Genomic DNA, 14070 nt, shown 5'->3' on the forward strand with positions numbered 1-14070 from the left:
TATTGACAAATGTAAGAGTTCTTATTCAAAAAAGATTTATCAATCCTTTACATAAAATATTATTTTGCATGATAAAACAATGAAGATACTGTCATAGTGAAAAATTCAACATTTACTGTTTCTTTTGGGACTCAATTTTAAAAAATTAGAGGTTAAAACTGAATTATTTTTAATGGTACCAGAACTATTAAAATACTTCTGGTGAATTTTTAGTTTTTGAGAAAATTACCCTAGGTATCTGCAAACTATGAATTTTTTCTTTAAAAATACAGAACTATAAACAAAAACCCATGCTGATATGACTGATTGGCTCCCCCATACCCATCACAAATTATCAACATTAGGTGATACACAATCAAATTGGATAGATATTTCTTGAAATGATGCATGGTATGCAGTGCATGCTTTCATTGTGCTTCCTGCCATTATGATATAAAGTGCCTTATTTGGAAATATAATGATCAGTTCTGTTAAATCATGTTCAATACCTTATATAATAACACCTATATTTGTGAATCATTTCAGATTTCAGAGAGCTATGCCTTCCTACCGAGAGAAGCGGTGACACGATTTCTAATGAGCTGCTCAGAGTGCCAGAAGAGAATGCATTTAAACCCAGATGGAGCAGATCATAAAGGTAGCTTCAGAGTCAAATGCTGAGATGTAAAATCATTTTATTCATCATACCAATTTATATCTCCTATTTTAAGTTAGGGTTCATAAAAAATGTGGTAGACTGGAACAATTCAACAAGTCAGATCATCTCATTTACTCCAGTTAGAAGGTAGTGAATCTCAGATATCTACTTAAAGTATAACTCAGCCACCCTTGTTTGTCCTCAACAGAATATTCTATGAGCATCCTCTCTGAGAAATGTGTAGGGTTGTTTTATTTTTTTTTTAACAAAGATGGTTGTATGGTAGCTTAAAACTAGATTACTTTTCATTTGCCTTGGATACTTTGTGTGTGGTCTTCTATGAAGGTATAAGGATGAAATACATAACCTTTCCGAGTCCCTTCCATTTCACTGAGTCCATATTTCTTAAGTGGATAAATAGGATTCAGTGAATAAGCAGATATTCACCTCAAAACTTTTAATTCTTTGGCTTTTGTTTTCTTTCATGGTAATCTAGAGGTTTGTGATATATAAATTGCTCTGTGAGATTAAGTGAGTTATATTGAGAGATGCACTTGGGCTGATTTATCCCCTGATGTACAGAGAGTTCCCAATTTGAGTTAGACCATTGATTTCAGTGGTATAATGAGGAGCTCATCAACTCTCACTACTAATTCAGATCAACATCTGCTTTGCAATTTAGTCTTAGAGATTTGCCTGGAAGATTAGGTTTCATAGGCAGCAGGTGTCAGAGGTTGGCAGCTAAATAGTGTAGCGGATAGAGCACCAGGCCTGCAGTCAGGAGGACCTGAGTTCAAATGTGCCCAGAGACACTTAGTAGCTGTACCCTGGACAAGTCACTTAGCCCCGTTTGTCTCAATTTCCTCATCTATAAAATGAACTGGAGAAGGAAATGGAAAACCACTGTAGCATTTGTTGCGAAGAAAACCCTAAAAGAGGTCACAAAAAATTGAACATGACTGAAACAAATGAACAACATCTGTCTGAGCTGGGATTTGAACCCAACTCTTCCTAACTGAAGCCTTTTTTCTGTCTTCTGTGATATGCTGCCTCTTCAAACAGCTTATAAAATCCTCTACTCAGAGTGGCTCCTCTCTATCTTATACCAAAGAGGTGCATAGGGACTATCTTCCTATATGCAAACAGAGGGAAAAGGTGAACCCTTTTGTGCCACTAGAATAAGATATTTCCCATTATCCATGCAGCATGACAAACAGCATGGTGTAGCAGAAAAGGTACAAGGCTTAGAATCAGAAAAAAATGTGAAGTGTGTCCAAAAGCAGTCAACCGACTTCTCTTAACCTTAGTTTCCCCATCTATAGAACAGAGATAATAATTTTTGTACCTTGCCTGGCTATTGTGAGGAAAGTGCATTATAAATGGTAATATGATATATAGATATATGTAGATAGATATATAGATGGACATGATAATGAGAAAGCCAGGATATGAAGTACCCTGGTGACTTGAGAGAGTTAATGAATCACTGTGATAATCTCTAGTAATTTGCATTTGGGAGAATCCAACTGATTCTTTTTTTTTTCTTTTCAAAGAATGTTTGAGCAATTAAACATATGGTGTCTTGGAACCCTATTGCAATAAGACAAATGGAGACTTTTGAGAATTGTTGAGCAAATTCAATATGGACTTATGCAATTAATCCACATGCCTGAAAAATACTTTCATTACAGATAACGGGAAACCTCCTACTTTGGTGACCAGCATGATTGATTACAATATGCCAATTACTATGGCTTACATGAAGCACATGAAACTTCAACTCCTCAGCTCCCAGCAAGATGAGGTAATGACATTGAAATAGCTCAACTCCCTGTGTCATCTTTTAAAAATTATTACAAAATAAGTGTGGACAATTGGAACAGTTTGTAGCAGCGAGGCTACTTTAAAAATTATAGTTATTTTTCATTATAAAATGGTCCTACCAGGGTCATACAGAGAGGAAAACTACTCAGCTAAAAATATGGAAGTGGACTAGCAGCCTTATAGAGAAGGCATTGCTAACATTCAGAAAGTTTACCTATATTCCATAAAAGGTTCTCCCACAGAGATGATGAAGCCAATGTACACTTTTCTCCATGACTACTTCCAGGAGGATTTTAACTTCTTTGTCTATTCTCATTTCCACTGGGATCTCATCACCTATCATGATTTCAGCATATATACATGTGTATGTATGCATGTATGTATATATACATGTTATCTGCCTTGTATAAAAATATAAATATACATATGTGTGCGTGTATCTTATATAAAAATACAGAGGCAGCTAGATTGCTCATTGAATAGAGTGCTGGGCCTGTAGTCAGGAAGACCTGAGTTCAAATCCAGCCTTAGACATTAACTGGCTACATGACCCTGGACAAATCACTTAACATCTGTTTACTTTAATGCACTGCAGAAGATATGGCCAACATCTTTACCAAGAAAACCTTATGGACAGTATTAGTGTTCTAGGGTCCACAAGGTCACGAAAAAGTCAGATACAACTGAATGACCTACAACCAGCAGCATATAAGTGTACATATACATGTATAAGTGTGTGTGTGTGTGTGTGTGTGTGTATATATACATATACACACACATACATATACACACATATGCATACACACATACATATACATACACACATACATATGTATGTATGTGTGTATGTATATGTATGTATATATACATATATATGCATACAATATATACATGTGTATGTGTGTATGTATATGTATATGTGTATGCATATGTGTGTATATGTATGTGTGTATATGTATATATACACACACACACTTATACATGTATATATACATATATATGCATACAATATATACATATGTATGTGTGTATGTATATGTATGTGTGTATGCATATAAGTGTACATATACATGTATAAGTGTGTGTGTGTATATATACATATACACACACATACATATACACACATATGCATACACACATACATATACATACACACATACATATGTATATATTGTATGCATATATATGTATATATACATACATATACATACACACATACATACATATGTGTGTGTATATATATATATATATATATATATATATAATATATGATTCATTACATTTCTGTTTCACATCTTTTCTAGGCCTATATCTTTCTCTCTGTAAAATGTCATCATGTGGTTACCTAAAATGAACATTGAAAGACAAAGGGCCGTGTAATCCCTACCCAGCCCCTTAACTTACCCCAGCTATCTTCTCTATTAATTTTAATAAGAATGACCATCACACAGGAATTTCCTTTACATTGCAGAAATATTTTTAGGTTCCCACCCTCAAAGCCTTGGTGCAGACATCCATTTTCTTTTAAATGGATAAATGAAATCTGTCCTTACTTTTAGCATCTTTTCCTTTTAACGCAACTTAAATATGGCTCCCAAAATCATTCAAGAACACTCAAATGTCTCCTGAGCATGCTTATTGTATCTAGAGACCTGGGCCTTGGATCATGGGAACCTGGTTTCAAGTCCTGTTTCTGACATATAGTGTCTGGGTGACACTAGAGGAGTCACTTTCCCTCTCAGTGACCTAGCCAACTCTCAAAGACTAAATGCTACAGATAAATTGCATTCCTAGATAGTATTCCCCACTGGGAGTGCCCTGCAAGCATATATATGCTTGTATATAAGGATATAAATGTTTACAATTCCCCAAAATAATGCCGTGAATATTACCAATTTATAAACTTATTACCATGAGTTTGAAAACCATTTCAAAACAATTAAAATCAATAAATATAAATTAAGTACCCACTGTGCTAGATATTAAAGAGGTGACTAATTTTTTAGATAAAACCTCAAGGTTTCTTCCCTCCAGGAGTGTTCAGTTTAATGGGAAACAAGAAGACAGGTAATTATAATACACAAGTGCATTTGAAAAGTATAAAACATGACTCTTAGTGTCCCTATTTGTAAAATTAGGATATTTCCTCTCTCATTAAATAGGAGAGCTTCATGAGATAGGGTTTGTGAAAGTACTTTTTAACTATAAAGGTGATATGTAAATGTGAGCTATTATTGACATATCTGGCATTAGTTGCTTACAATTAGCACTTAATCTGCTTAATTATAACCTTTTTTTTGACATCTGGACTCCTGCTATTACATGCAGAACAATCCTTTGAAATCAAAACTCTTAACTACGTCTGTTAGTCCAAGAAAAGTTCACGTGAAACAAAATCTTGTTATTAGTCACAGATTAAGTAAAGTTAATCCTTTTCATTTACTACAGGCCTCTCTATTCAGTAACAAGCTGCACAAGTATATATTTTTTTCCTTTGTGCTCAGTACTAGTGTAGGCAGGGGTTAAAAAAAAGCATCCTAGAAATAACTAGAGAACAAGTTGGTTTTTTTAAAAAGTAACTTATTTAAATGAAAAGTTACTAAAGATTAAACATTTATTGAATACTTAATATGTGCAAAGCACTGCATTTAAAGCTCTGTGGCTACTGAACTCATCATTCAACCCAAGCTGCTCTCTCCAAAGTTGCCAATGATCTCTTAGTTGGCAAAATCTAATGTATTTTTATCAATCATCATCTTCCTGGACCAATCTGCAGCTTCTGACACTGTTACTCACCTCTTCTCCATGAGATTTTCTTTTCTCGGCTGGTTCTTCTCCTGGAAACTTCTCTTTCTCTGTTTCCTTTGCTGGATCTTCATCCACTTCATGTCTACTAATGGTGAAGGTCCCCAAAGCTGTGTGCTGGCCCTCTTCTCTTTTCCCTCTTTATATACTATTTATTTTGGTGATCTCATGAATTATGGTTTCACTTATTTCTAGCTGAACCTTTCTCCTAACTTCCAGCCTTACCTCTCCAACTACCTTTTAGACACCCTGAACTGAATGTCCCATAGACATCTTAAACACAACATAACCAAAGCTGAACTCATTATATTTTCAATAAATATAAAGACATTGAGTTTGGAAACAAAAAAAAATGAATTTCACAAGTAAAGGATAGAAGAACATGATAAAGTAATTGTGTGCAAAACTCTTGAGCCTTGGGGAGTCTAAAAGTGGAATCAGTTGTTTTTCATTCATTTTTTTTATAGGATTATAGATTTAGAGTTTGATAGTACCTTATAGAGTGTCCAGTCCATGGATGGGAAGGCCACAGGTTCCCCATCCCTGGTCCAGTCTAATTTTACAGATAAGGAAACTGAAACCAAGACAGACTGACCTGCCCAAAGTAACACAGGTAATAAGAATAAGAACCAAAATGTGAACACAGGTCTTCTGACTCTGCAGAATGACATCAAGCAGGAGGGGAAAAGGAATAAGCATTTATTAGGTACCTACTACATTCAAAGCACTGTACTAAGTACTTTACAAACATTATGTGTTTAGTTTGACCTCCGAAATCTCTTCCAATTTTGAGATTCTATCATGTCCTGATACTACGTTTTAGCCATGATCTTTGACTCCAGGAATTTAAAGGATGATAAAAAATTTGAACCTTCGCATTACCAGAAAGGGGACCAAGAAAATACTAATAACTACCAACCCACATATACGACTACTTTCTCATCTGTATAAAATTTTGTGAGGATAACCTACTGATACATCAAGGGCATCCTTGAAAGTGTGAGAAGGGGCAGGTAGGATTGTGTTGAAAGCATTCATTGATATTCATGATCATGGTCACAAAATTGACTGAAAATTAAAAAAAGAAAGTGATACTATCCTACTCTATTGCTTGGGTGGCACACTGAATAGAGCACTGGCCCTGGAATCAGGAGGACCTGAGTTCAAATCCAGCCCCATACACCTACTGCTATGTGACCCTAGGCAAGTCACTTAACCCTGTTTACCTCAGTTTACTCATCTGTAAAATGAGCTGAAGAAGGAAGTGGCAAACTACTCCAATATCTTTCCCCCCTAAAAAAAAAAACCAGCAAAATAGGGTCACAAAGACTTAAGCAACAATTGAAATGACTCAACAAGGGCTCTGTTTAATGACTATAAAAAAAAATATTTGACAGAGTGAAACAAAACACTGCTTTAGCTAGGTATCTGTGTGCAAATTTAAAAATTATAGGATATTCTTTGAAACACATAGCAACAGGCAGTTTTGCTTAACGTTTCTATTAATATCAAGTGATATGAAAAAACGTGAAGATGTATAGTCACCAAAGATGTTCACTTCATTCAGGTAAGATGTACAACATAGAGTTCAAATACGGTAGGGATTCCCTATATATGGTGAAATCTTCTGGTCCTCCTGTTTAGCAAAGATGATGTGCTGTTTGTAAGCTCCAGAACATTGCAGAGTCTCCTAAATGAGAACTGTAAACATTTAGGGTTTGAATTACTACCCACACAAGAAAAGGTTGTTATCTTTGTCTGTTCTTTGTTCTCAAAGAGGACCATAGCATCAGAGAGGTGATGCCATGACATGCAAGTGAATTGGATTTAAGTGAGGCAGGGCTGTGCAAAGTCACCAGCCTCACTTTCTCCTCCGGAGCCATCTGAGTCTAGTGGTGAGATATCATTCAGGACGACTGTAGATGGCTCTGGATACAGTGAGAGACTTTGGCCTTTTTAAGCTAAGATCTTTAACAGGTCTCAGTTTGACTGAGGCAGCACATCATTCTGCCTCTCATAATTACCAAAGAAGCTTTCATTTTTAAAAGTCTATACTTTTTATAGCTTTAATTTTAACTCAAATTTTTAACTCCTTTTGTTGTTGAGTCGTTTTTTAGTTTCATCCAACTCTTTGTGTCCCTTTTTTGGGCTTTTCTTGGCAAAATTACTGGAGTGGTTTGCCATTTCCTTCTCTAGATCATTTTACAGATGAGGAAAGTAAGGCAAACAGGATTAAGTGACTTGCCCAGGATCACAAGGCTAGCGATTGTCTAAGGCCAGATTTGAACTTGGGTCTTCCTGACTCAAGGCCCAGTACTCTACCTGCTGAGCTACCTAGGTGCCCATTAACTCATTAATGCATCCTTACTAGAATTTCAAAACTTTTTATGTATATACGCACGTATATGTTTATTATGCATATGTATATACATTTTGCAGAAATGTACATATGTTTTACACACACATATATGAGCCCTGAGTAACACTTTTTCTCTACTTGAGTGAGCTCCATTTTAAGAATGCCCTTGCAAATTTGTTTGACTGATAATCCCTGTCAATGACTACTCATATATGAAAGATAGTGTTTATGTAATTTTAAAAATTTTTCCTTAATATTTTAATTACGTTTTTACCATATGGCTCCTTATAAATTATGAAATAAATGGTTAGATAAGCACTGAGTTAGGTTCCTCAAAGAAAGCAAAGAAAAATTAATTCCCATGACTAAAAAGGGCAAAAAAAAATCGATTCATTAAACAATTTCAAATAATGGATTTCAATTATTTCATGAAGTGAATGGAAGCTGTCAAATTATTTGTAGCAATCTCATCTAGTGATGTGTTTTTTTCTCTGCCAAAAAGTGAGGAGATCAACATGGTGCCAGTGGAGCTGTGGCCACATGCTGGGTCCTTCTGGCTACTCAAAGTCAGCAGCATGTTAAAAGCAAAAATAAATCCCTTCTTGCCACAAAATAGTTAGGTTTCTGGTTTTTGAATCGTGAAAAAAACAAAACAAAACAAAACATGGTTGCATTTCTAAGTGACCAGATTCCTTCACTGATTAGTTTTATCTTAAAGAAAATCAAAATCTGATGCATCAACCTGGTTGAAGAGCAATGATGCTCATCACCAGAGGACTGACATAATTTTCTGTGTAAATAAATAGTTTAACCATTGAATAGCAATTTTATAGAGAATGATGAAAGACGTATGCAGCTCTTGGCCAAGAATGAGACGGAACTAAAGACTTTAACCTCTTCCTTTAGTTGTATAGAAAGATAAGCAGGTTTCAGTGAGTATAGTACAGTTTGGGTGGGAGTAAGATGAAAGTCAAAATTGCATCAAGATAAACAAATATCCAAGTAGACAAACACGGTGAGTTTCTTTGTCTCTTCCATAGTCATTTATTCATTCTGCAGTGTAGCTGCTGGATAATATTGATTCTGTATAGTTGTCCCTTTATAAAAATGAGATTAAAATGTGTGATTAAATGTTAACCACATAAATAGACAGATATGTGTGTCTTTGAGTGTATAGAAACATATACTGTATGTACATTTGGATTGTTATTCAATTTGGGGGTTGGCATGGAAGAGTTTGACCAATTATCATTATAGAGCATGCTTGATAAGGTAATCTAACAAAATAGAATGGCAATTTGTTTTTTGATCTGCAGTCTTAGAGAGTTGCCAGAGGTAAAGGAATATTGAAAGTTTAAATGACTTGCTTAGGGACACATAGCCAACACATATTAGAGAAGATAACTTGAGTATATACATTCACATGTAAATATTTAATTACATGATGCTTTTTATCAAATATAGCCAGAAAACATGCTCTCTTTTGAATTATTTATGCTGGTAAATGCTATTATAAAGATTATATTACATTTACAGACATGCCTCAGAGATATTGTGAGCTAGGTTCCAGATCACCACAATGGAGGGAGTATTGCAATAAAGCAAGTCACACAAACTGTTTTGTCTTCCAGTGAATATAAAAGTTATGTTTCCACTAAGCTGTAGTCTATTAAGTGTGCAATAGTTTTATGTCTAAAAAAGAATGTACAAAGCTGAATTTTAAAAATACTTTATTGCTAAAAAATGCTAACCGTCATTCGAGCCTTCAGGGAGTCATTATCTTTTTTGCTGGTGGAGGGTCTTGCCTCGATGTTGATGGCTGCTAACTGATCAGGGTGGTGGTTGCTGAAGGTTGGGGTAGCTGTGACAATTTCTTAAAATTAGACAGCTATGAAGTTTGCTACATTGATTAATTCTTCCTTTCACTTGAACACTTAGAAGCCATTGTAGAGTTATTAATTGGCCTAATTTCAATATTGTGTCTCAGGAAATAGGGAGGCCTAAAGGGAGGAAGAGAGACTGGAATGGCCTGTGGGTAGAGCAGTCAGAGCACACACATTTATTAAATTCTCTGTCTTATATGGCCCCAACAATTACAATAATAACATCAAAGATCACTGATCACAGATCACCATGACAGATTTAGTAATAATGAAAAAGTTTCAGATATTGTGAGAATTACCAACATATGACACAAAGACACAGTGTGAGCACATACTGTTGGAAAAAATGGTGCTTATAGGCTTGCACGATGTGATTGCCACAAACCTTCAATTTGTAAAAAATGCAACATGCTCAAAGAGCAATAAAGCAAAGCACAAAAAAATGAGGTATGCCTATATAAGGCACTTTAAGGCTTACAAAGCATTTTTCTTAGAACCCACAACAACTTTGTGACATGGTATGAGTATTATTATCTCTTTCACATAGTATGAAACTGAGGTTCAGAGAGGGAAGTATCTTACTGATGTGTATGCAGCTAGTAAGTGTCAATGTGGGGGTGTAGATTGGGGTCTCTTGGCTCCCAGTCTCTTCTATCATACTCTCAATGTTCTTTCTATCATACTATACTATCTATTGGTTTCTTTTTTTCACATCAGCGAGACTAACACAAACTCATATTGCATCAGTAGTGACATAGTGTCCAAAAATGAGGAAGGTGAGTGTACCATTGTACTCTGCCTTGGTCAGACTTCTGAAGCATTGTATTCAGTTCTTGATATCACTTTAGGGGCCAGCTCTTATGGGCTCTGACAGCCAATTGCTAATTTTTTAGTGTGAGCGCTTATGCCTCAGAAATCAACAAACACTATAAATTAGGGCTTGGCTTACTGTTTCCTTGATTACCTAGACTTAAAAAAGTGATGGAAAAAAATGCTGATAGTACAGATTAAACTTTAAAAGTGTGTCAGGGATATATATTTTCCTCCCTTGAGAGCTGGTGGTTAAATATTCTTAAAAGCATTCTAGAAGAGGGTAACCAAGATGGTTAGGGGACTGGAGACCATGGTACATAAAGACTGGTGAAAGGATTTGTCCTAGAGATGAGAAAATGTAGGGGGAGTAGGTTGACTCTCTCCATGTATTTGAAGGACTGTGATATAAAAGAATATACTTGGTTTGTTTAGCCCTGGAATGCAGAGCTAGGAGCAATGGGATAGAAGTTGCAGGGAGGCAGAATATATATTTATATGAGGAAAAACTTCCTAAAAATTAGAGCTGTTGAAAAGGAAAGCAGATTATCTCAGAAGGTAGTGCATTCCCTCTCACTAAAAGTCTTGAAATAGAACCTGGATGGGCACTTGTCAGGAAGGTTGAAGGAGGGATTTCTGTTTGAAGTCTTTTCTAAATCTGGGATTCTGTGAAGAGATTGCTATTGCCATGGACTGTTTGTCATCATATTTGTGGTTATAAGATTTGAACTCTATAAGGAAAAACTTCCAAAAAGAAATAGGTTGCCATGTTTATATGCAGCATCTGCTCCCACGAACATTTTTGAATGGGGGAAAAGAAACCTTTGGACTGACTTCATGTCGGGACCTCTGAGTTTTAGTCCTGGTTCTGCCACAAACTAATCGTGTGACCATAGGCAAGCTAATTAACAGTCTTTTGTCTCAGTTTCCTCATTTGTTAAGTGAAGGGGCTGGACTAGATGTTCTCTGGAGCTCTCATAGATTTAAAGATGATTTAGTAGAATCATATAGAATTCCAGAATCTCTGAATCAGAATCTCTTGAGACCATCTTGTCCCACCCACTCTTGAAGAAGAATATCCTCTACTATATCTCCAACGTCATCTTGCAGTGATCTTGGCTACATCTCCAACAAGCGATCTGCTTGCAGACATTTAGTAGGAGGACGCCCCTGACCCCTGAAGTAGTGCGTAGTTCTTATTGTTACTTTTAACACATTTTTTTCATGAGAAAATGAGACCCAAGAAAAGGAAGTGACTTGTACAAGGTATACAGCTAGGAAGCTAGAGGAGGAACTAACTTCCTGGTCCCATCAAGGTACCTGACTTCTAGTCTATTCATTTGAAAGACTTCTTTATAATCTAGCATATTTGTCTCATTACCTCTTTTTAACAGATAAGGAAAATGTGAAAAAGGTAGTAAGCCAGTTATTCAAAATGAAAGAATAGTTCTATGATTCTATTGTTTGAGTCAGTATGAAGACCAGACTAGAGATAAGGATCTGGAATATTCCTCCTATTTTCATGTTTGACTATATCCTTTGATCTTTTATAAGTATTATAGAAAATGGCATTTCTACTATGCTCTTCTGTTTAAGACATATTTGCCATTTTTAAATAAAAGATAATTCTTAAATTAGTAAATAGTTGGAAAATACAATGCATTGACTTGGAATTTTTATTACTGCACTTTAAAATGCATATCAATGGCATAATTAACATTTTAGAATAATGAATGAGATTATTAAAGGTGAATAATTATTATAGACAATCAGAGTGGGAAATATTTAAAATAACGTTGCAACTTTATGATACTTGAGATGATGAGTGATAAAGGTTTCTTTTTTAAAATTTTACAAAAAATTGTAGAGAAGTCATTTGTCAGTATAACAATTTTTGCTGAAGGCTCCATTTATCCTATGGTACCTAACTTTTGGCACCACCACAAACTATACCCACAGGATGTACTGTTACTTCCATTTTTGTTCCTTAGCATTTATTGAGTGTCCTGATATGTTGGACTCTGTACATATTTTCACAAAATATGGATTCTAACTTTTAGGAGTCTGCTTGCTAAGTTTTCATGAGAAAACTATCATACACGCAATATGCAAATGCAATAGAAACACATGTTAATTTATTTTAAGGTTAATTTCAATTTTCTATTTGTTTGTTTAATTTATAGTGAGACAGTATAGTGTACAGAAATGAACATGAAGGTTGGAATCAAGAGATGTGGGTTCGTATTTTGGTTTCAATACTTAGTAGCCATGTAGGCATGAGCAAAGTGAATAACCTCTTTGGTCGTCAGTTTCCTTATCTGTAAAATGAGGGAGTTATATTAGATGGCCTCTAAGATCCCTTCCAAATTTAAATCTATGATTCTATAATCTTGTTATTTAACCTCTCTGAAGCTCAGCTTCCTCTTCTATAAAATGAGGATTATAATATTAAACAACCTAGGTTGTTGTGAAGAAAGCACTTTGAAAAAATTAAAGCATTATATAAAAATAGGTTTTTAAAAGAAAACTTTTTAAAGAGAGTTTTGCTACTGACTCCTCTCATATAGCACATTATTTTATTTTATTTAATATTATAGGATAAACCAAAATTTTGTTCATAACAAATTCAATTTCATTTTTTTCTGTAGAGAAATGAATCCCTAGCATTATGGTATATATGTCCACCTAGATATATTTGTAAAGAACAACCATTACTGGTAGTTTTTCCTATGCAATAGTGCTTTTGTCATCTTTATGTTATTGTTTGACTGGATATTTTCCCACAGATCAGAAAACTTTCTAGAATATTAATTTATTGTCTTTACTGACACTCCCACTTCTAACTAGTCTAAATTTATTTCTGTACTGTTGATCAAGTCATCTTCTTTGTGTTTTAATGATTGTCTTTCAATGTTAAAATAGATTTTAAAAGAAGACCAAAACAAGTTCCCTAGCTTATATGCTTGATGCTAGGGAGTACAGATGGATGTAGGGTTAGAGACTATCGATAGATAAGATCACAAGTGCAGTTGTATATGCTTAATAATGTGAATTTTTTTTTGCACAGGTTTAACATATTAAACAGTTGCTCCCTGTTGTAATGACCTTTTTGAATCCTAGAATTTCTTCGAGACACTCTTCACTGGGGTTATGGTTGTCATCCTAGCCTACCTACATCCATTATTCCAGTGCTCAGACAGTCTATTAGTTTTAGCTTCCTCTTCCTTTTGTGAAAGAGCAAGGATTTTTGTTGTTCGGGTCCTACTGTAATTTCTATCGCCTTCTGGCTGAAATAGCATAATCTTCAACATCACTTTCCTCAACAATTTAACTGACTTTTTATTTCTGGATCTGCCTTGGGGATCCCATTTTCCATAACTATCTATCTATGCATTTATCTATCTATCTGTCTATCTATCTATCTTCTCTCCCATCTTGGCTGTATTTTTGACCTGCATTCTCAAATTCTGGATGTCATGTCCTTTGTGTTCTATTCCTCGATCAGCTAATTCTAATGAATTCTGTCCCTCACCATGAACTTTAAATTCACCAAGCTGAATTATCTCTGCTATTTTTATCTAAACATCTTCTTTACCTTTTCACCACATGCCCTTTGTACCTCTTTTTCTTTCATAGGAGTAATCCCAGTCCCCAACTCTACCTCATCACCACATACAGATCCATGTTTGCAATATCAGTATTCAAATTTGTGAATTCACATGACAAATTTCTAGGTTGAAGGGAATTCCCAG

The 14070-nt window shown here is 35.1% G+C and overlaps 1 protein-coding gene across 2 annotated transcripts in view; it reads left to right on the top strand.

Moving 5' to 3' along the window:
• Positions 1-14070, top strand: part of NOL4 (nucleolar protein 4) — a 449007-nt gene that overhangs the window by 120199 nt on the left and 314738 nt on the right. For both annotated transcript variants that reach the window (XM_078153441.1, XM_078153440.1), the window contains exons 3-4: positions 526-637; positions 2329-2441. In XM_078153441.1, the coding sequence (XP_078009567.1) occupies positions 526-637; positions 2329-2441 (225 nt within the window). The remainder of the gene's footprint in view (positions 1-525; positions 638-2328; positions 2442-14070) is intronic.

This window comes from Phascolarctos cinereus, unplaced genomic scaffold (assembly GCF_003287225.1).
Source record: "Phascolarctos cinereus isolate Bilbo 61053 unplaced genomic scaffold, phaCin_HiC Scaffold_4;HRSCAF=312, whole genome shotgun sequence".
In the NCBI taxonomy this organism is placed as follows: Eukaryota; Metazoa; Chordata; class Mammalia; order Diprotodontia; family Phascolarctidae; genus Phascolarctos; species Phascolarctos cinereus.